The following is a 26,413-nucleotide window of genomic DNA, read 5'->3' as shown; positions in this document are numbered from 1 at the left end:
GATGAGAGAGAACACCAACTGGTCGCCTCCTGCACGCCCCCCACTGGGGATCGGACCCACAACCTGGGCATGTGCCCTGACCGGGAATCAAACTGGCGAATTCTTGGTGCAGGGTCGGTGCTCAAGAACTGAGCCACACCGGCCGAGCAAGAAAGTAAAATTTTTTACTGAAAGATAAATATCAACTTCTGAAAATGACTTTACACAACATTAGTTTTGTGAATGAAATACTTCCCTCTGTCACCAAGACATTGACAAAGCAGAAACGCCCTGCTGGTGTGCAAGCTGACCTCCCTCTCACGACCTAGCAAAGCAACACAACCTTACCCGTCCCGACTCCCTCTGTGGGTGGACGGAAATACAACCAAAGCCGTTCTGATTCCACTTGCAATTATCACCCTAGAATAACAAACTTACACCATCCATGCAAAGCTGACCCTCCATGACCCCGACGACACTGTCACAGGCTCTCGGTGCCAGAGCCTTGTCTTGGCCATGTCAGCACTCAAAGTGCAAGTCACAGGACACAGGCTCAGACAGGACGGATTCAGAAATCCCTAACGCTCCTACACTGCCCGCCGACATCCCTCCAGGAACTAGAAAAACAACACAGCCCAACATTACTAGATGGAAGGAAATAACAAATACAGAGCAGAAATAAAATAGACACTATAAAGACAATAGAAAAGATCCACAAACTAAGAGCCTGTATTTGAAAACATAAACAAAACTAATAAACCTTTAGCTAAATTGACCAAAAAAAAAGAGGACTCAAATAAAATCAGAAATGAATAAAACACCTAGGAAGAGACTTAACCAAGGAAATAAAAAACCTGTACAGTGAAAAGTTAAGACGTTTATAAAAGAAATAGAAGATACAAAAAGGGGAAAGATAGTCCATGCTCATGAATTAGAAAAATACTGTTAAAAATTCCATACTACCCAAAGCAAGTTACAGATTCAATCTGTATTAAAATTCCAATGACATTTTTCACAGAAACAGAACAAACAATTCTAAAATTTGTAAGTAACCACAAAAGACCCCAAATAACAAAAGCAATCTTAGAAGTAAAGCTGAAGGTATCACCCTTCCTGATGTCAAATTATACTACAAGACTATAATAATCAAAACAACATGGTACCAGCATAAAACACACACATAGATCAATGGAACAGGAGACAGAGAGCCCAGAAAAATACCTATTCATATGTGGTCAATTAATTTAAGAATACGTGATGGGAAGGGACAGTCTCTTCAATAAAGGTGCTGGGAAAACTAAGCTGATACGTGCAAAAAAAATAAAACTGGTCCCGGCCAGGTGGCTCAGTTGGTTGGAACATCGTCCTGTACACCACATGGTTGTAGGTTTGAGTGTCAGTCAAACCCAAAGGGCACATATGAGAGGTAAATGATCTGTTTTTTTCTCTCTCTCCCTCTCCCTTCCTCGCTTTAAAAAAACAAAATCAATAAAAATATATCCTCAGGCGAAGATTAAAAAAATAAATAAAACTGGACTAATTGACACCATACATGAAAATTAACTCAAAGTGGATTAAAGTCTTGAACGTAAGATCCGAGAGCATATGATCCCTGGAAGAACACCTAGGGGAAGCTCCTCAACACTGGTGTTAACGGTGACTCCTTGGGTCTGACACCAAAAGCAAAGGCAATGAAAGCAAAATAAACAAGTGGGACACACCCGCTGAAAAGCTTCAGTGCCGCCGAGGAGATCAGCCACCTGGAAAGATGACTACGGAGTGGGAGAGAACACCTGGCACGGGTAGTATCCAAACTACAGGGTGTGGCAAAACTAGGTTTACAGTTGTGAGTACATGGAACACAGAATTTACTTCTGTGTTATGATTTATTAATTATTGTGTTATTTTCTTTTTCTTTTTTTTTTTTTTATCCTCACCCGAGGACACTTTTCCATTTTTTGTTCAGGTAGAGTGGGAGGGAGAGAGAGAGGAACAGAGAGAGAGAGAGAGAGAAACATCGACGTGAAAGGGACACATCGAGTGGCTGCCACCCGCACAACCGACCAGGGCCGGGGACAAACTGCAACCGAGGTACGCGCCCTTAGCGGGAACCGAATCCGGGTCTCAGGACCGCAGGCCGACGCTCTAACCACTGAGCCAAACCGGCCAGGGCTATTGTGTTATTTTCCATACAAACAATCATAAACCTATTTTGCCCCACTCTGTTCATAAAGAACTTACACAACTCAACAGCAAAAAACCAAACAATCCAAGTTAAAAGTGGGCAGAGGATCTACATAGACATGTGGATGGTCAGACAGGAACATGAGAAGGTGCTCAGCATCACGCATCAGGCAAGTGCTAATCAAAGCCAGATGAGCTCTGACCGTGCAGCTGTCAGGATGGCCACCATCAGAAGAGCTGGGACCGCTGGAGAGAAGTGGAGAAGGGCGTGTGTGCTGGGGGGAGCGTGAACGGGCACGGCCACCGTGAGAGCAGCAGAGAGCACGCTCAGCATTCGCAATCTTGCTCACAAAGGCTGGTCTTCCCTGCAAGTTTGCTCCGACTCTACAGATCTCAAAATTCATATGGAAACGGTGCCTCCCAGGCCAGCAACCCTATGACAGTCAGCCTTCCATTAATCTGAAGATGGCTGGGATGAGGATGGTCCTTTAACACCTCTAAATTAATTTTTGCACACACATTAGAAAAAGCCTGCTATAAAATTAGGCAGAAGGAATAGAACACATTTCATTGGTCTTTAGAAGATTCAAAGAGGACTGAGACTGACTAAGCTGCGATGCCATGCAGATGTCAACCCAGTTCTCTGAGCTGTTACAAACGCTGTCCCTACTTTAAAGGGGAAGGCACATGAATTTGGTCAGGGACAGACACCGCTGTGCAGTCTCCAGACAGCAGAACCCGCCTGTGCCGTCTGCTGCCTGTACGTCTATGGACACACGGTGCAAACATGAGAGAACTTTCTACCTCTGGATGGTATTGCGAAAATAAATATAAAGCAAGTGCGTGTAAGGATCGGGCATTCTAAAACCCTTAGAAACAAACATTAACTAGCATGCTCTTGAAATGTGTGTGGTCTGAGAGGAGCCGTCAGTAAGTAAAAGCTGGCTCAGGTTTGCTGGCGAATCGGAAGGAATAACAAGGGGCAGACAGTGCAGAATCGCGCTTGCACGTAGCAAAGAGAAACAGACAGTGACATGCTCGATGCCATTCAAAGAAATTACTTCCCTCAGAAAAGAAGCTCACTCACTGTGAGAGGCGACACCGCAGGTCCTGGAAGGGCAGGACGCGGCACACAGAAGACACCTTTGCAGGCGATCACTTCCTCTGTGAAACGTCCGGGGAACAGGTGGGAAGGAAGGGTATCAAGCAGGTGAGCTACCTGCCAGGATGTCCGGTCCTGGAGCAGGAAGCAGGCTGAAGGGAAGCTGACGGTGGAAATACAAAAGGAAGACACCTGAGCAGACTATGTGCTGAAATAAGGAGCCATGTAAAGGTCAAGACAAGACACAGGAAAGGGGGGAAGTGGGTGGAAATAAACAGAGATTAAGAAAGGAAGAGAAAACCCTGGTCCTCCCAGGCACAGAATGGAGGGATGAGTTTAGATATACGTTCATTTTAAAGTTGTAGCAAAGTCAGACTTCTCGAGGAGACAGGAATGGCATGGGCTGGTTGTCCTTGGGAACTAAGAGGTCTGGTCATTTGCTGAAGCCTGGAGCTCAAAGGGAGAGTCCAGAAACATACCCCAAGCAGCCCGGGAAATGCCCAATATGCCTACGTGAGCACGTGTGGTGATCCACGAAGTGTCCCTCCTGGAGGGAGAGAGGGAGCCTGACTGTCCTGCTGCCCTGACTCCTTTCCTTTGCCAGGACTCCATGTGGACACAGAATGGACAAGGGGCACAGAGCTCACCGATGCCTCCAGGCACAACCAGAGTAGAGCGGATAATGTCGATGAACTGTCCAAAGACCAACACAAAGAAACTCAGAAAGTTCACAGCTGGCCCGAAGTCTACGCCCGGGTGGTTAAGCAAAGGGAGGTTGCGGGACAAAATTCAAGGGCAGCGCAGAAAAACAGCCACGGCTGCTCCTCGGCACAGACTCCACTTCAGGGGACATTCCGGTGGCTTTGAACAGCACGAGATCCATGCCCTATCGTATCAGCCTGTGAAATGGACACTCACGTGGCTAAACACCACCGAACAGTGAGCCTCTCTCAGGCGGGACTTGGGTTTTCTAGTAACAGACCAGCACTGCAAGTCCTCAGGAAGGCACTAGGTGGCGCTCAAGTATAAAGTACATGGCACTCCAAGCTCTTAATGCGTTTCCTCCTCAGGTATTAAAAAATGCACACACCCTGGCCGGTTTGGCTCAGCGGTCAGAGCGTCAGTCTACAGACCAAAAAGTCCTGGATTCAATTCCGGACAAGAACATGTACCTTGGTTGCGTTTTGTCCCAACCCCAACCGTGTGGGTGGCAGCCAATCGATGTCTCTCTCTCACATCGAAGATTCTCTCTCTCTCCCTCTCTCTTTCTGTCCCTTCCGCTCTGAAGTAAAATGGAAAAATATCCTTGGGTGAGGACTAAAAAATACAAATGAAAAATGAACACCTCAACAAAAATCTGATTATATGGGATCATTATATGGAACACCATAATTCTTCACAAAAGAGCAAATCAAGTATTGTTTTAAAGAATCAAAAAACAAAGTATTTAAAAATAATTTAAAAACCAGCCACAACTCCCAGTGTGACGATGAAGTCAACACCTTTCTATCTTCTTCCCTCTGAAATCAACTAAATCAGCAAGAACCGGAACCACACACTCTGAATTTTAAAAATTAAGACAAAACTAAAAATTGAGAAACGTGACCTATGCCTGATTTGGAATGCTTTAAGCGTAACGAAAGAACAACGTACACTTCCCAGAGGTAATCTGCAATAGTTCATTACCCAGCTTTGTGTCTGTGACCCTTGGTGGGCAGGCCCCCGTCCACGGTCCTCTTCGCCAGGGCGTGGTCCTGGCTGGGGTCCACAAACTTGAACACGTGTGAGGCCCCGAACTGCACGCTCATCCCACTCTGCAGCATGGTTGTCTCTGAGATGCGCTGCCCCTCCACGTAAGTCTCCGCATCCATGCTTCTCGGTGTGACAGTGACAACTCCATCCATGTTCGTGAGGTCGCAGTGATGGGGCTGAATTCCTGCGCCAAACAACTGAAAATAAAGACAATCAGAGAAACTGCTATCCTAAAGTACAGAGGATTTAAAACAGAATCTTAAAACTGTGAATACCTCTCACCCCCTTTTTTAATTCTCACCCAGGGATATTTTTCCATTTATCTTTAGATAGAGTGGGAAGGAGGGAGAGAGAACCATCGACGTGAGAGGGACACATTGACTGGTTGCCTCCCACACGACCTCGACCAGGGCCAGGATGAACCGCATTGGAGGTACCTGCCCTGGACCAGAATCAAACCTGAGACTCAATGGTCCGCAGGCCAATGCTCTAACCACTAAGTAAAACCAGCCAGGGCATGAATAACCCTTTTATGATACTCTCAATATAATCTAACACACTCTCAATTGTTGGTGCTTTTAAAAATAGATTTTCCAACAGTATAGAAATAATGAAACACTGTCAAAGTCAAACATTTTATTCTTAGCATCCAGTGCTTTAAGGCATATTGTTAACGACATTAAAAAGCATATAGTCATTTCAAACATTAAGATAATTTAATGGGTAAATCTTTAAAAACATTTTTTTTTCTTTATTGATTTTAGAGAGAGAGGAAGGGAGAGGGAGAGAGAGAAACATAGATGAGAAGGAACATCGGCTGGCCGCCTCCTGCATGCCCCTCACTGGGTATTTGGCCCACAACCTGGGCATGTGCCCCGACCGGGAATTGAACTCTTGGTGCAGGGTCAACGTCAACCAATGAGTCACACCGGCCAGCAATGGGTAAACCTACACAGATCGTTATGATTTCGGATTCCTATTTGCCTGCATTACTGACGTGCTGAGAAGGAAAGGATGTCAGAACTGAATGTGACCTTAACAACCTGACCCGTCATTTCTGACCGAGAAATGAGAGCACAGGAGGGGGCGCCACCAGTCCCACACGACCCTCCTCACCCCCAGCGTGCTGAGCTCTGTCTTGTTAACTACTTGAGAACTGCACCCAGCTGACACTTGCACTGACAGCCCACGCTCCATGTGTGGCCCCAGGAGCAGGTGTGCCCAGAGGTCATCTCCTGAACCCTGAACCAGACCTATGAAAGCATCGCCGTCTTCTGGAGGAAAGCACCATCTCAGAGGAGTGTCACGGCACTCCACGCTTCTGGAGGGGGAGGGGGACATAAGCCCGCACTCCACGCTTCTGGAGGGGGAGGGGGACATAAGCCCGCACTCCACGCTTCTGGAGGGGGAGGGGGACATAAGCTCGCACTCCGTTCTTTTCACGCTGAAGCAAAGAAAAGTGACCCAGAGTGAACCAGTTATTTACATTAAAAGACAGAGTCTTTCATTGCTATCCATTCATCTGCAGCCATGTGCCATGGCCTCCTGGGGTGTGAGTTACAGAGGAAGCTCAGAGCTGCAGGGCTGCTGCGTACCTGGATGGAGCTGTCATCGAACTTCTCTGTCCCAACCTCAGTAACACTGAGCTGAAGGCGGTAAAGCTTCGGCTTATCTCTGGAGTCGGAACCATCTGCGAGCAGCAAATAAGAGGTTATCTCAGAAGTGACACCACAGTTCTCCATGTTTATATGTGCAATTTAACTAACTGCATACAGAAAGTTCAAATGAAGATATATGAACACATCAGCTTCTGTTTAATATAATTTAAGGTGCTAAATACTGTCATTCATATCAACATTTTCTCATCACATAAAAAAACATTTCTCTACCACACAGCCCTGGATTTTTGTGAATGAGTCTGAGGAGTGATCCTATTAGCCCATGAAATTCACCGAAGACACACGGACCTTCCCTTCAGGCCAGATCCTTGCTGCAGCAAACCTGCCGTCCACACAGCACATGGGGCCCCAGGGCTGGTGGGCGCAGTGGGTCACTGACGGAGGTTTCAAATGTACAGCCTCAGGGCTCACCCAGACCTCCTGCACCCAAATCCTTGAGGATGAGGTCCAAATCTGTCTTTTGAATACTGTCCCCAAGGGGCTCTGATGCCCACCACGGACATCGAGCGCAGTCTCAGCTCTGTGGAGCAGGGCTGCGTGAGGACAGGAGGAGGCGCTGTCTGGCTCCTGTGCCGCGTCACCCTCCCTGGAGTGCTGGGTTCCGCACGGGCCGTGCACGCACCTGAGATGCAGGCGGCTCGGCAAGAGCAGTGCCAGCCACACTGTCATGCGCACCCAGCATTCACGCACTCTGCACCCACGATGGCCGGTCCACTCTGCAGTGACGTCACAGGCCTGCTCTGACTTCGGAGCTGCTAGCACACAAGGAAGCACGCCCCCGTCTGTGAGGCCCGAGCGGTCTCAGCCGTGCAGTCAGCACAGTCTGCGCACACCGCTCTGCAGCGTCCCTACTGCACTGCCGCCCGAGGGCCTGCGGAGCCACTCGCTGAGCTGGGCTCCCGGTGCCGCCAGGAGGCTACGGAGCTCAGCACCTCGAGTGTCACGGGTTTAGGCTGCAGTGTGGTCTGAACTCGCAGACCGTAGACATGTCAGCTCTGTGAGAAGCGCTGTGAGAATACAAAGTAACAATCCAGCAACACTTCCTACTTCTGAAACGGATCAGGAGTCTGAACCTGGGGAAGGCAGGAGACACGAGCAGCATCTGGGAGCCTGAGGCCTCACACCCTGATAAAAGGACGGCCGTCGGCGCTGCGTCCCAGCACGCCGGGCTAGCCCATCGGGTGTGCTGGCAGCTCCAGCTCCAAGCCCGGGTCAAAGAAGGCACAGCTGCCGGGCTTTCCCTGGACCCGGCCACGCCCTCCCAGACCTCAGTGCACTGACAGCTCTGCTCCCTGTGAATGCCACGCGGGCCCGGGGCCCCTAGGTGAGAAGTGCGGGGTCCTGCTCACCCTTCCTGTCCACACCGCTGACCACACCTCACCATGCTTCCTATGTACTTGCCTCCCCAGCTCAGATCTCCTTGGTGGCTTTTTGGAAAAAAAATCTCTTTATCCTGGCACGGTCTGGTCCATTTCAATACAGATTTAATGTGTTAACAGAAATTATTAATAAAAATGAAGAAAACAGAACAATGCAATATGGTCACACAGAATTTACACAAACGAATTTATAAATTACACAAAAGAAGCAAATAACTGATCAAAAATAACTATTTCAATACAAAGTTCAACAATACAAAAACATGAAAAAGATGTCTGTTTAGAGGTGAAAGGAACATTCACTTCAGGTGCTTCTGCATTCTGCCTGCTCCTGAAAGGCCTCTCATGGCTAATAAATACGCATCACATGCTTCTCTACATCCACACCAACGGCGGCAGATTCGAAACTAGGAAGGGAAGGGAGAGAATGGACATCCTCTCTGACTGCTGCACAGTCAGGACAGGACACAAACAACACCTTGGACAGACTCCAAGGAACCTAAAGGGTGGCCCCGGAGGAGTGAATAGAAGGGTGTTTGGTTTGAGTTCGGAAAGGAGAGAAGAAGAGGAGATGAAGGCGAGTGATGCTGTAACAAGTGGTCCCTTCCGAGCTGTGCCAGTCCACTGCCGCACCCTTGCCCAAGGGTGCGCCCACCGCGCAGGCAGCCAGACACAGAACTGCCCCCAACACCGGTCTCCCTGTGCTCCCGGCCCTCCCCAGCTGTCCCACAACTAGCCCACTCTGGCCCAGGCCCCCCCCCGTCCACAGCAAACCTGGAGCCCTTCAAGCAGGCCGCCCTCTCTGCAGACCCTGCCACAGCGGCAGCACTTCTATCAGAACGCTCACAAGTTCTTTACTTCTATCATTTTGTCTTAAAAATAAGTCCCATGATCATGAGGTTAGACGCACAGGCAAAGAGAGCCCATGGTGAGTGTCCTCCCGCTCCGCCCAGCCGCTCTCGTCTGTCCCCCGCGTCACCCACCATTAAACAGCTGGAGACAAGGTCCCTCCCCCTCCTTTCTGGGAGGACACACAGACATCAGAGCACTATTCAGGGTTGTCAGGTAAAATACATGACACCCAGTCACATGGGCAGCGTTTGGGATCAACTTTAAATAACTGTTTTATCTGAAATTCCAATGCATCTGGGTGTCCAGGGTTTTCTTCGCCCACCTGACATCCCTACGCTCCTTCCCACACTGCTCGGCACCTTGTGTGATGTTCTCGTCAGGAAGGGGGAGCCCATCGTGAGCAGGTGGAGCACATTTGCCTGGGTATGAGCTTCGACTCCACGCAGCCCACACTCGGCTCGGTTCTGCTCCAAGGCCCCAGAGTGAGCGCTGGGAAGCAGAGGGGCGGTTGGCGCACTGACGGAGCACGGAGAGCCCCCGGTGTGCCAGGCACTGTGTTGCCTACTAGGGGGGCGCCGGCCGTGAGGACGTGAGCAGAGGCCCCTGCTCCCAGGGCTCACGTTTCGGTAAGCCCTGCCACAGCCGAGGAGCCATCGACGAGAATCTGAAGCTCACCGAACAAGCCTCGCGGCGTATCTCACTCCCTCTCCTCAAACAGAGCTGGCACAGAAACCAAGAGGACTGGCCAGTCAGTGGCACTGGCGCATGCCCTCCGCGACACACCAGGTGGAAAGGAGAGGCACTGTGCTCCCCACGGCCCCTCGTTGCTTCCGACTACAAAACTAACAAGCACATGGAAACATTCAAGAGTCCTCTTCAAGAATAAAATAACAAAGACATACCTTAGACTCTTCTTTATGTATATATGAATAGCACAATAGGTAAAAAATCTCACTTATTTATATTTTTCAAAAGAAGAAAAAAAATCCAAACTCCAAGTATTAACCCATTGGATATTGGTTAATATCCAATAAAAATCTGTATGATCAGTTTGGAGAAAATTCAACTAAAATAAGATGTTAAAAGGTAAATAAACTTAATACAGCATAGGAAAGAATCTGATTATTACCTTCAACATGTAAAAAAATAATATTTAAAATATAAAAACAGACAAAAAAGTATTCCATAAAACCAAGCTGCACCATGTGGATGACACAGTCTGAGATACACAAAATTTCAGGAACATTTTCCAAGTAAGAAAGTACAGCTTTGCTAACGAGAAGAAATGCATTTCACCCAGGAGAACAAGGGGAACCTGAGGAACCCCCTAAGACCCGGTGTGGTGTGGGCTAGTCCCCACAAAGGGACTAAGCGCCACACGGCTGGCTCTGTCCTCCCGCCTCCCAGGGAGTCTCGGGCACGTGGACGCTGGTGTAGGACGTGCTCCCACCAACTGTCACCCCTGGGCCACGCACAGTGGTGGACAGAACGGCTCCTCCTCCTGCCTCTCCGTCTCTGTCTCTCTTCCGCTCGCCCTCCACGTTCTCATTCTCCCCTCCCGGCCCCACCTCCTCCCCTTACTCTCGGGGTTGGGTGGGAGGAGAATAGGAAAACAGCTCTCTCCCTTCTTTAGTCCAAGGTTTACGTAAGACAGCCTGAATAAAGGAATCGAACATTTTTGCAAAATAAGCTTCCATTATATGAAATGAATCCTCGATAGGGAATACTCAGCATATATGAATAAAATGACAGCACATTAAATTTCTTAAAATAAGTCATTTATACCAATTCCAAACCAACACAGACGCACATGGCCAGTCAGCGCTGCGGTGCCGTGAGGCTGACAGCGCTGCGGCGAACGGGCAGGAAGCACAGCGTTACCTTCGTGAGTGTAGTAGCCGCAGTAGGCAGAGTGGCTCCTTCTCCCTGGGTTAGGAGCACATGCAGAGCACCCAGGTGAAGGCAGCGTCGGCGGGACAGAGGCCATGCAGGCATGTGGGAGGGAGGGAGGAGAGACAGGAGAGGTGAGCTGCAGCGAGACGCGTGCGCAGGAGAAAGTGCACCCCGCCCCCCTTCAGAGCTGAGGACAGGACACCAGGGGAGCCGTGGGGCAGGACAGCAGCAGTCAGTGACCCTGCAGGAGACTAGCCCCGCTTGGCTCACTCTTCTGTTGGAAGAACAGTCAGATCCAAAGCAGGGCTAAAATGACTGTTCTAGCCTCATTTCTCCAAAAGACAGTGCAAGCATACACCCCCATCTCAAAACCCCCAGCCCAGCCCTGGCCAGTTGGGCTCAATGGTAGGGTGTCGGTCTTGGACTGAAGGGTCGCAGGTTTGATTCCTAGTTGGGGGCATGTGCCTGGGTTGCTAGCCCCAGATGGGTCGTGCAGGTGGCAACCAGTCAATGTGTCTCCCTCATATCAATGTTTTTCTCTCTTTCCTTCCCTACCCTCCACTCTATCTAAAAATCAATGGGAAAATATCCTTGGCTGAGATGAACAATAAAAAACCTACAACCCACAACCACAGGACCTCAACCTAACCTTCCTTGAGGACAGACGCTTGCCTGATGACATGTCCGGTGGAAACACAGTCCTTAACCACTCATAAATCAACATGGACAGATCATTTGCTTGCAAATGGAACTCAGCCCATTCCATCCAGCATGCTGACTGTCATGGTGGAAACTCGGAGCCAGCAGAACTGCCGGAAAGGACGCGCCTCTGGCGGAGGCCCTGGGCCCAGCACTCAGGCCACTGCCGCCTGCCCGCCCTGACCCAGTGGCTGCACCCTGAGCGTGCTCTGGGGTGATGTCGGCCTCCACGCAGCCACTGGACTCATCACTCTGCGACGAAGGCAGGAGCAGCCTGGGTCACCTGAGACACCGCTGCTTAGCCTGAAGCAGAAGCTCGGTGAGAGGTGACAATGCAGGACGCCGTGACGGAGGGGATTTATCGACGAGCATGTGATGTATGCTGTAGCCGTATCTGGTGAAAAGTAGTGTAGAACCAACATTTATCTGCCCTGTATTCTCTTCCCACACCTACAGAGAGCTTCATATGTTTGCACCCCCGGGAGCTGAGCAGGAAACGAGCAGGCACACAGCAGCTCTCCCTGGGACACGAGTTCCCGGACCAGGTGCCACCCGCGTCGGTGCTCTATCCCCACGGCCCGGAACCGTCTCACACACAGCACGTATTCGGTAACTGCTAGTCCAACAGGTGAACAGACAGATTCTCATCCTGTCTCTGCTGCCACCCAAGTCAACTCTCCATTACTCATCTGAAAATTACTGTCGGCTGCTATTTACCAATTCTCTCTGAACTAGTAACACTCCTAAATCCTCAGAAAACAATCATTCATTTCTAGCATGTACTGCAAAATCTTAAAGAACAGACCCAATGCCCAAAGATCTTAAAACATTTTAAGTTCAAAAACAAACTGTGACCTCGCAGGTGTAACCACGCCTCAGACAAGCAGGCACGGCTGCCACACACTCTCCAGACACTGGGGAACATCGGGACTTGTCTCCAAACCACAGCAAGGAACCAGGTTTAAAGGAACTTTTCTGCCAGAGGACTGAGGACAAGGCGACACTGACACTCTGCACAAGCAGCTGGGCAAGGCAGAGACCCTCACACAGGAGGAGTGTGAAACCACACCTGCAGCACAGGGCACTGAGTGTGAGCCACTCGTGCCGACAGAGCAACACCGCTTCTCCTGTAGCGACAGCCCAGCTGTGCCGGGAGCCTACGGACCACAGCACCGTATCGAACCGTCAGTTATGACCCTGTAAGTAAACACACACACTCAAGAACCAAAAGAGAGAATAACGTAATTCCTGCCAAAGAACCGTAGATTACCTACATAACTGGTTTGGTTTTCAGCCAGCTTTTTCTGTAAGCACAAATAGAGCTTTATTTAAAAGCGGTTCTGCAATAGTCCTTCTCATAGCACGTTCATTATAATAGTGGTCACATTAGTATTTTAACCAAAGAAATATGGAATGGCATCATTTATCTCAAGATTGAACCCCGTCGTTTATCAAGATTGAACCCGGTTGTTTATCTCAAGATTGAACCCGTTATGCGCATCGCAGGTACGCGAATACATCCACTACTGGGGTGTGCACATGACAGTCCTTGATGAACGTCGATGCATCTCTCCACCTGATGGCTCACCTACAGCAACGCTTTGGCTTAAGAGAGCCCTACAGACAAAACATCTGAGGACTAACATGACAGTAACTCAGTCTGCTATCACTGTAAAACCAAATACCCCTCCTCGCTCACAGACAAATTTCTCAACCACACTGTTCCACGTGAAGACATTCTTTTCAGACTGCTCACACGTGGAGCCACACAGACGGACGCACTCACGCCCGCCTCCACTGGGCCTGCCCAAGGGGAGCGCATCTCAGTTCGCCACTGTTAGTGGGTTAAGTATTTCACAAGGTTATTAATTTTTTTTTAAAGGAGTAGATCAATTGAACCCCTCTTTCATTCTCTATAGTCACTATTTTAACTTTTGCTTTCCAGTATCAATTTCTGTCTACGTGACCTTATTTTTATACATGAAAGTACCTATCTTATGACCTTAAAGTTTTGGTATTTTAAAAAAGCAAATGTCATCTTATGAGGGTTACTTTTAAAAAAAATAAATGGCCTAGAACAGGTTGTCGGCCAACAGAAAGACCCCTTTCAAAGATGAGCATTTACACTGCTACTCACCTGGGCTCAACTCCACCAGGTAGGGCAGCTTGTCGGGCGGCAGTGCGGAGCCGTAGCCGGCCCCGTCAGCTCTCTCCTTGCCCTTTGCTGGCCTTCCGTCCATGTGCTTCTTGGTTTTCTTGGGGATGTAGTCCGGGGGTCTCCTCTTCAACTGAAAGACTAAAACCCCTGGAACAGTGCATTGTCAGTCATGACCCAGACGGAGTGAGCGGAGGCAGCCCGCTGAGCAAGCAGGCAACCACGCAAGAACTTCTCAAGAAAATGTAATTCAGTAACATCTTCCAAGGAAGAATGTGTGAAGGCAACTTGCAGAAGTTATTTCACATGAACTACCCAAGCACATTACATGCTTGAAAAATAACATGTTAAAGAATAAATGAATGTTTATATTGGTAAACAACCTAAGAGTGGTCAATATAAACATATATATAACACAAATACATATACACAAATTTATGTTTAGTTGATCTGATTTTTATTTCATTTAATTGACTTAAATTAATTCAGAATTCAGAGGAATTTCACTTTAATGAAGTTTAACTTTCTACTGTCTAGAAAAAGTATTAAGCAAGTGTACTTTTAAAACTACCAATCGACACTCAGCAGCGATGGAGTCACCTGCAGCCAAGCCGTGTGTGCTCATAGCACGGCGCCCACACAGCAGCAGCCAGCACCCCGGGAATCAGGGAGGGAACTGCTCCGTCAGAACACAGGTGCACTCCTCCACTGCTTTGAAATAATTAGAGGGAACTGTCTGAATAGTGAAAAGTCTGGACTCATTTTCTGAAATAACTAAAATTACTGGACGGTCGGTCTTCAGGGTGGCAGGGTTATTTTCCCTATTACAGCAAATCTGACCAACCCACTCAGGCCACCTGGTCAGCACAGTAAGGGCCCCCCTGCTGGCCTCATGACGACCTCCCACTTGCTGAGCAGTGCTCCAGTCCAGCTTCCTCAAGGCATGGCACCTGCTGCAGCGGGACAGTTTGTCCCAGATGTGCACACGAGAGCCCGAGGAACCTGGACCTCGGAACAAGGGGACCACCCGGGAACCATCGAGCGAGGCCAGGAAGGACTAGAAACCGCACAGCAAACAGCCGTCGAAAGTCCTGCCCGCACTCGCCTCTGCGCCCTCTGAGAACCAGGCACCTGAGATGTCAGGTGCACATTGCAGAAGGATTCTTTAACAAACAAAACTGCTCTCCCTTACCTCTGTCACCTGGCCACTCCCTGAAGATCTGTAAGGGACATTCGTCATCATCAAGGACGATTTCTTTAGCACCTTTTTCATCGGAATGCTGGGCTCCGGGAGGAAGCATGACCTGAAACAAAAAAATCATCACCTGCGACTGTACCTAAAAAGTAAACTGACGATATTTAAAGAAAAGAATTCATTGCTTTGGAGTAAATAAAAAATCACTGTGAAATCAAATTGATCAAACACTATACACCGTTCTCACTAAACCACCAACCAAAGTGAAGAAAAACAGTTTCAATAACGAGCTCGCAGCTTGGCAGGGCCATTTCTATTCACCTGCCCCTCTCTGGCCCCTGAGCTTTTTCTGTATAACAAACTTTTATATGGAAGAATAGTTTAATGGTTAAGTTGAAATTTCTTAAGATAACTTCATTATTGTAAATCTCTCTGGTCCCTAACCCACCCTTCATAATCAAACAATTGTTTTTGTAAGGTGGTTTCATCTAATGTGAGATCTCTGAGGATAACCATCACAGAACACAACAGAATAGCTTTGTTTTTCTTGCAGGTAACCGTCTTCATGATTTCATTTTAATCAGATTATTTAGATATGTTATAGGGCTATTCATTCAACAAATGTTTTTCATCATCTTTTTAAGATACTTACTATACTCTTAAATATTCATAACACTGTACTCCTCTACCTTTTTAAAAAAAATAGTAGCCAAACAATTTTCTCCATCATCTGAGAAAGCCCCGGTGGTCTAGACAAAGGCAGCTGGGTGACTGCCCACTAACCTCACACCTGCTGGGCTTTTGCTCATCCTCACTCAGCACTAACCCGAACCAAACACAGTTGCAGAACCTGCGAGGAAGCCAAGCCACTGCCTCCGAGCCTCTTCACAGCCTGCAGGCAATGTGGCAGAGCTGCCTGGAGCGACCTCCCCACGCAGAGGGCATCCTGCGCACGCCCACAGGGCCACACTCTCCTGCAGAGCCCTGCCACCTCCCTCCACTGCTCCGTGCCTCTCTACACCGCTTCAGGTTGTGTCCAGCTGCTCACCACAGCGCACCCACGGGCAGCGACCGTCTCTCCCGGTGCTCCCCACTGAATGCGCTATCCGGGCTCAGCGGGCACCCTGCTCTGGCACCAGCCTTCCCTCGGCCCGGCCTGGCAGGTGTCCTGGAGATCCAGCCACGGGGACCCCGCAGAGCTCTCCGCCCAGGCCACAACTGGCATGCTGCCGTTCGCCAACCTTCCAGCTAACATCAGGGCCTCCAGGAAAATGTCTCTGCCTCATTCTGATTTAAAGCACCTTGTTTGTATTTCTCGTTCTTGGCCTCTCTGTCTCCCACATCACAGGCCTTCTGAAGGCAGCTCTTACTCTGCTGTCCCAGCATAGAACCTAACACGAGAGAGAAACTCAGCACTCACTAAGACAGGTGAGACACCACACGAAGAAGTGAGCATGGAAGAGATGCACATCACCAAGTCATGAAGCTAAGAAAACAAAGAAATCTAATGCGAAGTTAAAATAATAATCAGCCCTTGATTTATACTGCCTAAGAAGCTTGAAAAAGAAAGTATGCAAGAACATAACAGAACAGGAAACCAAAACAAGGGAGAGCCTCAAAAGAAATGATCAAAAGTAGGCTTTTATGACTTCATGACTCCAATTAACTTTCTGATTTCCACATGTAAAATTTAGGCAGAAATTATTAAGAGGAAAATACGTTATGAAGTTCACTGTCACACATCATCTCAAATTCAACTTTATGAAACTATTATTTAACAGATTTACACACACTAGTAGGGTTAAAATAGATTTTTTTTCTTTATTGATGTTAGAGAGGAAGGGAGAGAGATAGAAACATGGATGAGAGAGAACATCGAATGGCTGCCTCCTGCACGCCCCTCACTGGGGATCGGGCCCACAACCTGGGCATGTGCTCTGATCAGGAGTTGAACCAGCAACCTCTTGGTGCAGGGTCGATGCTCAACCACTCAGCTACATCGGCCGGGCTCAAAATATATTCTTTTTTTTTTTTTTTAATCCTCACCTGAGGATATTTTTGCATTTATCTTCAGATAGAGTGGGAGGGTGAGAGGGGGGGAAAGAGAGAGAGAGAAATATAGACATGAGTGAGACACATTAACAGGTTGCCACCCACACGACCCCAACTGGGGCCGGGGACAAACTGCAACCGAGGTACGTGCCCTTAGTGGGAACCGAACCTGGGACTCTCTGGTCCGTGGGCTGATGCTCTAACCGCTGAGCCAAACCGGCCAGGGCTCAAAATATATTCTTTATCGCTAAGATACTATGAGTGGCTCTAATCATATCAACCATATGCTGGTTAATTATGAAAAGCAAACTGAAATTTACTTCAAGTTGAATCTTCACAGTAAAAGCCTCAAGAAAAATCATTAAAGCATACTTTGCTAAAATAAAGTTACCTATAAAAAATACCAATTGGAAGGATATATATATATATATATATATATATATATATATATTAACAGCTATTATCCACTGGTATTAGAACTGTGGGTGATTTTACTTTCCAACTGGCCTTTTTACGCTTTCTCTTACTTCCTAACAGGAGCATGTATTACTTTATAATGGGAGAGAATGTTTTCTACGCATTTAACACACGGTCTCGGTTCTCAGACTCTAAAGGCCGCCATGGGAAGAAAACGAGCCCAGACCCACTGCACGCGAGCCGATGCTCCGCAGTGGACACTGCGCTCTGCCCCGGACGGCCACTCACCCGGGCGATGCAGTAGTCCTTGGGGTTCTCCTTCTCCAGACCGTACTTCTCTAGAGCTTCAGCTACAGCAAAGTCTGCAGGGTCGGTGGTGGACAGCAGGATTGTCTTGTAGGGGATATTTGGTTTTAAACTGTCTGCATAAATTCTCAGCGTCCCACCTGGAAAACATCAGACGTCTTTGAGCACAACTTGCCCCCAATAGGTGCACTGGCTGACGCTCAGTCACTGCAGCCGGCACCTGAGCTCTGGGTGCAACGGAAGTGGAGACGGGAGGCACAGCTCCGCTCTCACCTCCTCTCGGACAGCACGCGCTGACCTAGCACAGCTGTGCAGCAAACACGCTGTGAGACAAAGGCCCTCCGGTCTGACAGCTCCTTAAGCCCAGCTGAGTTCTACATCGATGGACTGATTTCCGCTAAGATCATGAGGGCAAAGGAAGAAATGGAGCCTGACAATTCTGCTCTTCAAGCGCTCCCATGCCCTCACCTACACCTCGTCACACACCCATCCCCACGCTCCCCACTTCCTAACCCTCCGTCTGAAACCTACATCAAAACCCAGGTAAAGTTAAGTATCAACCCCACTGAATAAACCAATTGTAAAAGACTGAGCTAGACACCAGGAGATGTCAGGTGTTTCAGGAGGCACCTGCCACGGAAGCTCCATTTACTTCCAGGGACGCAAACCAGGGATCACTTCAGCTGTGAAGTCCTCTGGGAGGAGGAGACCAGCTAAGCAGAGCAGTTCAGCTATCGGGGCGGGGGGGGGGGGGCACTAGCAGAGGGTCCGCGCTGTGAGAAGCACAGGCATGGCTGTGAGACAGAGTGAGAGAGACTGCCCAAGCCCGTCGGCTGCTACAGGGATGGCCGCTGGTCCTGGCCCGGATGACGAGCGGCAGCTGCGTGGCCCCTAGAACGCTCTCTGGGCAGAGGGGCCAGCAAGCGCTCAGGCCCACGACTGGGACAAGCCCAGCTGGGCTGCCGGCCAATGGGGACAGACTGAGGTGAAAACAGGCAGGGACCAGATCATGCAGGACTTCGCAGACCAGGATCCCAAGTTCAGATTTACTCCAGCAGAAGCAGGAGCCTGCCTCAAAATTCTGTTAGCCAAAGACTCGGTAAAAAAATACATGGCCATTGTTGGTGGTAGAATATCTGTGCCACAAATCAATTAACTGAGATGTTTAGGACATTTCTGGATCAATCACAGTTTAAAGACATCACAGAGTGAATATAATATACCTGAATATTAAAAATACCGTACAGCCCTGGCCAGTTCGGCTCAGCAGTTGGGAGTGTTGGCCCAAGGACTGAAGGGTGGTGAGTTCGATTCCTAGTCAAGGGCACGTACCTGGGTTACAGGTTTGATCCCCGACCTTGGTGGGGGTCGTGCAGGAGGCAATCAATTGATGTGTTTCTCTCACATCGATGTTCCTAGCTCTCCCCCCCACCTTCCACTCTATTAAAAAATCAATGGAAAATATCCTTGGGTGAGTTTTTTAAAAAATTATATCTTTATTGTTCAATGTATTACAGATGTTCCCCATTTTTCCCCCACTGACCCCCTCTTCCCCACTCCCACCCACCTCCATCTGACACCCCTACCAGATAAGACTCTTGTCTGTGTCCATTGGTTATGCATATATACATATAAGTTCTTTGGTTTATTTCTTCCCATCCCCTAACCCCCCTTCTCTTTGAGGTTTGTCAGTCTAGCAACCAATTTGTACTTCTTAAGCCCTTCACCTTTTTCACCCATTCTCCAAACCCCCTCCCATCTGGCAACCAACAAAATATTCTTTATATCTATAAGAATGTTTCTGTTCTGCTTGTTCATTTTGTTTGTAGATTCAATTGTTGACAGCTATGTATATTCATTGCCATTTTGTTTGTTTATATTCTTTATCTTTTTCTTCAAGAAGACTCTTCAACATTTCATATAATAATCGTTTGGTGGTGATGAACTCCTTTAGTTTTTCCTTGTCTGGGAAACTATATGGCCATCGATTCCAAATGACAGCTTTGCAGGATAGAGTAATCTTGTTGTAGGTTCTTGCTTTTCATCACTCTGAATATTTCTTGCCACTCCCTTCTGACCTGCAAAGCTTCTTTTGAGAAATCAGCTGACAGTCTTATGGGAACTCCCTTGTAGGTAACTAACTGCTTTTCTCTTGCTGCTTTTAAGATTCTCTCTTTGTCTTGAACCTTTTGCATTTTGATGATGATGTGTCTTGGTGTGGGCCTCTTGGGGTTCATCTTGGTTGAGACTCTTTGTGCTTCCTGGACTTACATGTCTGTTTCCTTCACCAAGTTAGGAAAATTTTCTGTCATTATTGCCATTATTGTTTCAAATAGGTTTTTGATTTCTTGTTCTCCCTCTTCTCCTTTTGGCACCCCCAAGATGCGAATGTTGGCACACTTGAAGTTGTCCCAGAGGCTCCTTACACTATCCTCATTTTTTTGGATTCTTTTTTCTTTTTGCTGTTCTGATTGGGTGTTTTTTTGCTTCCTTATATTCCAAATAGATGATCTGCCTCCCCACCTCCTACCAGTCTCAATGTGGCTGCTTCTTTAATTCTGTAGTTGTAGGACTTCCATTCAGCTTGATGTCAGGCAGTTTTAAATGATGGTTGCTCTGTAGTTTAGTTGTAATTCTGATGTGGTTGTGGGAGGATGCAACATCGCGATTACCTACACTGCCATCTTGACCGGAAGTCCCCTGGGTATTAAAAAAAAACTGGCTCTGGCCGGTCTGGCTCAGCGGTTAGAGCTTCGACCTGCGGTCCGGAGAGACCCGGGTTCGGTTCCCGCTAAGGGCACGTACCTCGATTGCGGTTTGTCCCCGGCCCTGGTTGGTCGTGTGGGTGGTAGCCGCTCGATGTGTCCCTTTCATGTCGATGTTTCTCTCTCTCTCTCTCTTCCTCTCTCTCCCTCCTGCTCTATCTGAACAAAAAATGGAAAAATGTCCTCAGGTGAGGATTAAAAAAAAAAAAAACTGTACAAAGTTCATGGCCAAAGCTGTTACAAGCTATGATGTCTGACCAGCTGTGAAGTGAGTTAAGACAGGTGCATGTAAGTTATGTTATTGGAACTTGGGAATCCAACCTTGGGGCTAATGAGACAGAAAAATAACAGACCCAGCCGTCCCTCTCAGAGGAGCCTGACCCACACATGACCACCCAGAAGCTAGTTTGACAGCTACAGTAGGTTAAAAAGATGTATTTTCTAAGTTATTTATTAAAGACAAACGAAACACTTGAACTTAATATATACATATGTATATTTGACCTCCTTAATATTAACCATAAATAGATGTTTTGTTAACAAAACCTCATCTCCTGGGGTTTCCTTCTGCCCGGCACCCCTACCAGATAAGACCTACTTCTCAGATGTTCTGCTGTTTCTCCAACCAAATTCTTGGAAGGTTTTCTCCCCGTTTCTCCAACCAAATTCTTGGGAGGTTTTCTCCCCGTTTTCTTTGCCTAGTCCTCAAGGACACCCTCCCTTAGATTTTTGTATTATCTGTGTACTTTCTACCCTTCAAAGCTCAGCCACGTCCAGGACAATGCCTCCCAACCACACATCGCCCTCAAACCTCTACCTCCATCTGACACTGCCGACCAGCACTCGAGACCAGAGGACACCCCGCCACAGGCACACCTCACATGACACACAAATGAAACCTACCTCCCCCTCTGCCAAAAGTTCTTTCGTTTCCCAGCCCACATCTACCCAACCAAAGATGGGCATCATTCTGAATGGCCCCCTCCTCAGAAAATCCCAGTTTGTGACCAGTTCCTGGTAAAGCCACCTCAGCCAGCCCTCTAGTGTTCTCTGACAATGGCCCATGTCCACGCCGGGCTTGTCCACGTCAGGCCTTGCAGCAGAGACCCCTCCACGGCTGCTTCCACATGTCCTCGTCCCCTGCGTCCACACTGACTGCTCCAGGTCTGAAGCTCAGGCTGAACTAAACGCTTTCTGAACCTCAGTCTAACTCTTCGGCAGCTTACCGTTGTCCCTACGACCTGCGGAGTCCCTTCAGCCTGGTACACGGCAGCACATGGTAGGTATCAATGAGCATTCCTTTTGTCCTTTTAAAAGTGTTTACTACCTCTCTTTTTCTTTTTTCTTTTTTTTTTTTATCCTCACCCGAGGACATTTTTCCATTTTTTGTTCAGATAGAGTGGGAGGGAGAGAAAGGAACAGAGAGAGAGAGAGAAACATCGACATGAAAGGGACACATCGAGTGGCTGCCACCCGCACGACCAACCAGGGCCGGGGACAAACTGCAACCGAGGTACATGCCCTTAGCGGGAACCGAACCCGGGTCTCTCCGGACCGCAGGCCGACACTCCAACCGCTGAGCCAAACCGGCCAGGGCTCTTTTTCTTTATCTTTGTATCTTCTCACCCTCCTCCTTATTATCTTTCTAGCGCATATATTTAGAAGTCAATTCAAATGCTTGATTAAACAAGGTAGAAAATACAGAAACTGGTGACTCGAGTCTCTGACGTAATCGATTGGATTGTTTATGGGACTAGTAAGGCTCCCACTCTCCAGTGTTTGTGAGTCGCTGATACTCAACTCCCAGAAACAGATAACCAAGACTGAGCTGTAGAGCAGTGGGCAGAACAGCCTGGGGCTGCGGGCGGAGGCAGTCCCAGGGCCAGCTCCCATCCTGCCCGGCTGTCCACAGCACCGCACTGCAGACTCCGAAGACATGGAATCGTTGGCAACTTCTGTCGCGGCGGCGAATCGTGACCATGCACTTTAGAACCAGGTGTACAGGCCGCCTCACCACTGGAGACCAGGTAAAAGGGACTGCTAAGAAACTTCCGAAGAGCATCACTCCCAGGGACGCAACACGGGTATGGACGCAGCTTCCCTCTGGCAGCTGGACCTGCTGCCACGTGTGTGCACTGGGTTATGTATCCACCTCGGTCTCGACGGGCTGAGCCCTGCAACTCGGGGCTGGACTCAGGAGATGGGTCCACAATTACGCAATCCTTCCCAGCCGAAACATGATAAATGAGGCCTTAGGGACGCACTGCCTATCCCAACATTCAGCCTAGAACAGAGAGCAAGCGGAGGTGCCCAAGGCTTTGCCCCTGGATGTGACGATGCACAAGCACCATCGGGTGGATGGCACACTGGTCAGACATCCTTAGGAAAGGCTGGATCAATGACATGGACCCTCTATACAATGGTTTTTTTGAAACTCAAATGACTATGCTATTTTTGAACAAGTAAAACTACTCTATAACTAGTAACTTTATAACAAGTCTTTTCTTTGCTGAACACAATTATAGGTTAATTGCAAATAAAAGCTTCACGTCAAATAGCTAAAACAACAAGACAAAACCATTTCATAGCTCCAACAGTGAAGCTAGGTGCCCAAGGGCCTTCATACCTCCTCTTCCCTCAGGAGCTCGGAGGCTCCAGGACATGCTGCAGAGTGAGAAAAGCCAGGTGGGGAGCCTGCACAGTAAGCTGCCGTTTAAGTAAGGGGGTGACCGGGGAAGAGCTGCACTTCTCTAAATATACCTTGTCTTGGAGATTTGACCTAGAAACTATTAAACAGCACTGAATTTTAAAGGAGTAGACCTTAACATCAAAGGCAAAAAAACCAAACATGACTAGAAATCAATGTGGATATGTAACTACAGAGACAGAAATCAACTATAAAATTTAACAGTTTATCTTTATAGGGCATATTCACAAACAAACAAACATTAAAATATTTTCAGTATCCTACTATTAAACACTATAACAGCATTATGTTTCTTTTGATGTCATTACTATATATTAAAGGCAATAACACATCATTATGTTAAGAAGAAAAAGAAACTTATCCTGGGAGAAAAGATGCCCAGATTCTCTAAAACCAAAGAAGTAAAAAAGAAACAAGTACTCTGTACCGCTGTCCGTTCAATGGGTCTAGAAGCGAAGGCTGACCAGTTACAAGGAGCACTCCTAGCAACCAGACACTTATGCCACCAAAGGGACAGGGACTCCTAGCCGGGAGCAGGAAATGCACAAGCTGAACCAGACGCCCACCCCAGGAAAGCTCTCATGACCACAGGCCATGTCCAGCACTGGGGTGCCAGCCAGAAGCAGCCCCAGTGGCTCACAGGGACAATCCAGCAGCAGCAAGGACAGCAACTGTAACAGACGGCAAACACTAAGAAGTTTTAAATCCATGACTCTTTAAAATTTTTTCCAAACCACTGCTCACCTGTGGATGTACCAAGGTAAGTGTTTCTGTCCCACCTCCTCCTCCTCCTTCTCCTCCCAAAAGACCTAACCCTGTACCTGTATCTAAATGAGGAAATAGAGAAAGAGAAGAAAAAAAAAGTAAAAGCGCCACAGGATGTAGTCGGCAATACCTACAGAACAACCTAGGTTTGCGTGTGTTTTTTTAAACTAATGAATAAGCAAACTGAGAGAAAAATTTTTAAAAAAAGAATTTTAGAATGAAAGAAATATTAACCAACTGAGGTATATAGGTTTTACTTGATTCCTGGCTCAAGTAAAAGAACTATCTCCAGCAATGAAGAAATCTGAACAACGAACAGGTGTCTGGTGACATGAGGAACTACTGCTGATTCTTGTGTATGTGAAAATGATACTGTGGTTTTGGTTTTGAGGAATCCATACCTTACAGAAAAATATAATGACATCTTTACAGACGAAATATGGAGGAATTGGGGGTTTGCTTCAAAATAGTAGAGGTCAGGAAAGGGAGCCATACACATGGGGTAGAGATGAAATATGAGCTGTTGATGCTGGAAGCCGGGTGATGTGTGCACGGGGTGCTCGGTGTCCCCCTCTCTGCACACAGTGAGATGTGCCAGAGTTTCAGGACGAGGAAAGCAGTGCTGTGTGCGAGCCACGCCGTCTGTGAGCAGAACACTCCCGCTCCAGCCCACGCTGATTCCCGCAGCCATGTGACACACACGTGAGCCGGCCACGGCACACTCACTCGGCTTCAGCAAGGCCTCACACATCTATAAAAGTACAATTAAACCAAACCCTTTGCAACAAACAAACGGAGAAGCAACCCGAACCGCGCACCTGAATCGGGCCGCCCGTCTGAGCTCCGGAACTCCTGCATGCGCCTCTCCAGCTTCTGCTGCCTCCGCCGCTTCATGACCACCTCAGGGTTGGAAATCGTGCGGGTGAAGCTGGTCTCAGGCATGTCCTTGTAGACCTCTGCAGCCAGGCGAGAGTTCTCACTGCCAGAAAACAGAGACCCCAGCCCACCTCTGAAATTCTGTGTGAGGAAGTCGCCCCGTGTTCGCAGCCTGCCAGACTGGCGTGCACTGCTCACCACACAGTCCCAAGTACTGTGGCTAAAGAGCACGGTGTCTCAGTACAAACTAACACACTGAGCTAAGCAGAAACCTACAACTAAAATCTTAGAGTGAGTTCGACAACTTAATTATTGTGCACTAACAAAACTCCAAAAAAAATGTGTCACGCGTTCAGCAGTCTCCGCCTGTCGTCATCCTAAACAGACCAAATGAGTGAGCGACACAGTGCCCCGACCACAGGAAGGGAGACTGACCACACTCTCGGTCTTTGATGACGGAAAGGGTTGCCGACATCCACTTTCCCGAAGCTGAACTTTCTACAGGAAGTTGCTACGAGGTCCGACGACGGGCAGTCGCTGCACAGGACGCGCTGAGAACTAGACATCAAGGCAACGCTAATACACTTCACTAAAGCTTGATAACTACATCCAGGATGACATCCTCAGTCATGAAGATAGTTTAATTAAAACCAGCCAAGCTTGGATTCAAGCAAGTCGGGTGACTTAAGTCATTTTCAGTAGCTATTCTCTTCACACAAATCATGTATCAGCTCATATAAGCTAAACTGATGAACAAACCATCGCCTGGGTTTTAAACTGTTTTCTTTGGTACTGTCCACACAGGAGCGACATAGTTACACGTTCTTCCTCTTGTATAACTACACTAAACAGCCTAACTCTGCAACATTATACCCGAGAGTTCCTGGGCCTTATCGGCGTCTGCCTAACAGACGGACGTCTAAATCCACTGTGGCACCGTGTGAAATGGGCTCAAATTGCACTCCAAAGTAAATACCACCCCTGACAAGTGGTTACTATCCTCAATACACACAGAACACTCAGAATCAGTAACACTTTTTAAAAAGACCTGAAGAAGTCATGGCAAGGGAAGAATGAATATAAGTAGTCAGTGAAGATGTAGAAAGCTATCCACCTTGTTAACGTGGGTTGTTTCCTGAAGACGCTGTAGAGGGCGCTGTTCTGTGACACCCATAGTTCTAGGACATGAGGAAATGAGAGACTGGGAGAGTGGGGGCAGATTTGGCCAGATAAGCACCCCTAAGGAAATGATGAGATGAGTCACCAAAGTTCTGGAAGAAGGTTAGTCACTAAAGTATTGTTAATGATACTAAAAAAACTGTGAACACCTACAAGTACACAAAAGAGGCTGGTTTCATAAATTTTGTAAAAATTCTGAGGGAATACTGTACAATCACTTAAGTTACTTAATATATATTTTTGTGGATATATATGTAGAGATTTGTGAATGCACTTTGATGTAAAATATAAATGACGTACATTAGCAGGAAAATGTCTCGTGGGATGTTCCAGTTTTAAAAAACTGTGACAACCCGGCCGGTGTGGCTCCGTGGTTGAGCGTCAGTTGACCCTGCACCAAGAGGTCACTGGTTCGATTCCAGGTCAGGCACATGCCCAGGTTGTGGGCCAAATCCCCAGTGGGGGACATGTAGGAGG

The 26,413-nt window shown here is 47.9% G+C and overlaps 1 protein-coding gene across 13 annotated transcripts in view; it reads right to left on the bottom strand.

The window, feature by feature from the left end:
• Nucleotides 1-26,413, bottom strand: part of AFDN (afadin, adherens junction formation factor) — a 137,004-nt gene that overhangs the window by 66,866 nt on the left and 43,725 nt on the right. For 9 of the 13 annotated variants that reach the window (XM_036248291.1, XM_036248283.1, XM_036248284.1 and 6 more), the window contains exons 5-11: nt 24,700-24,860; nt 17,627-17,784; nt 14,867-14,978; nt 13,657-13,824; nt 10,809-10,853; nt 6,613-6,707; nt 4,952-5,214 (exon numbers count right to left, since the gene is read on the bottom strand). In XM_036248291.1, coding sequence (XP_036104184.1) covers nt 4,952-5,214; nt 6,613-6,707; nt 10,809-10,853; nt 13,657-13,824; nt 14,867-14,978; nt 17,627-17,784; nt 24,700-24,860 — 1,002 coding nt within the window. The remainder of the gene's footprint in view (nt 1-4,951; nt 5,215-6,612; nt 6,708-10,808; nt 10,854-13,656; nt 13,825-14,866; nt 14,979-17,626; nt 17,785-24,699; nt 24,861-26,413) is intronic. The other 4 variants (XM_036248293.1, XM_036248286.1, XM_036248295.1 and 1 more) reach the window with 2 other exon arrangements.

This window comes from Molossus molossus, unplaced genomic scaffold (assembly GCF_014108415.1).
Source record: "Molossus molossus isolate mMolMol1 unplaced genomic scaffold, mMolMol1.p scaffold_m16_p_8, whole genome shotgun sequence".
Classification (NCBI taxonomy): domain Eukaryota; kingdom Metazoa; phylum Chordata; class Mammalia; order Chiroptera; family Molossidae; genus Molossus; species Molossus molossus.
Note: the sequence above shows the minus strand (reverse complement) of the source record. Positions and strands in the feature narration are given on the sequence as shown.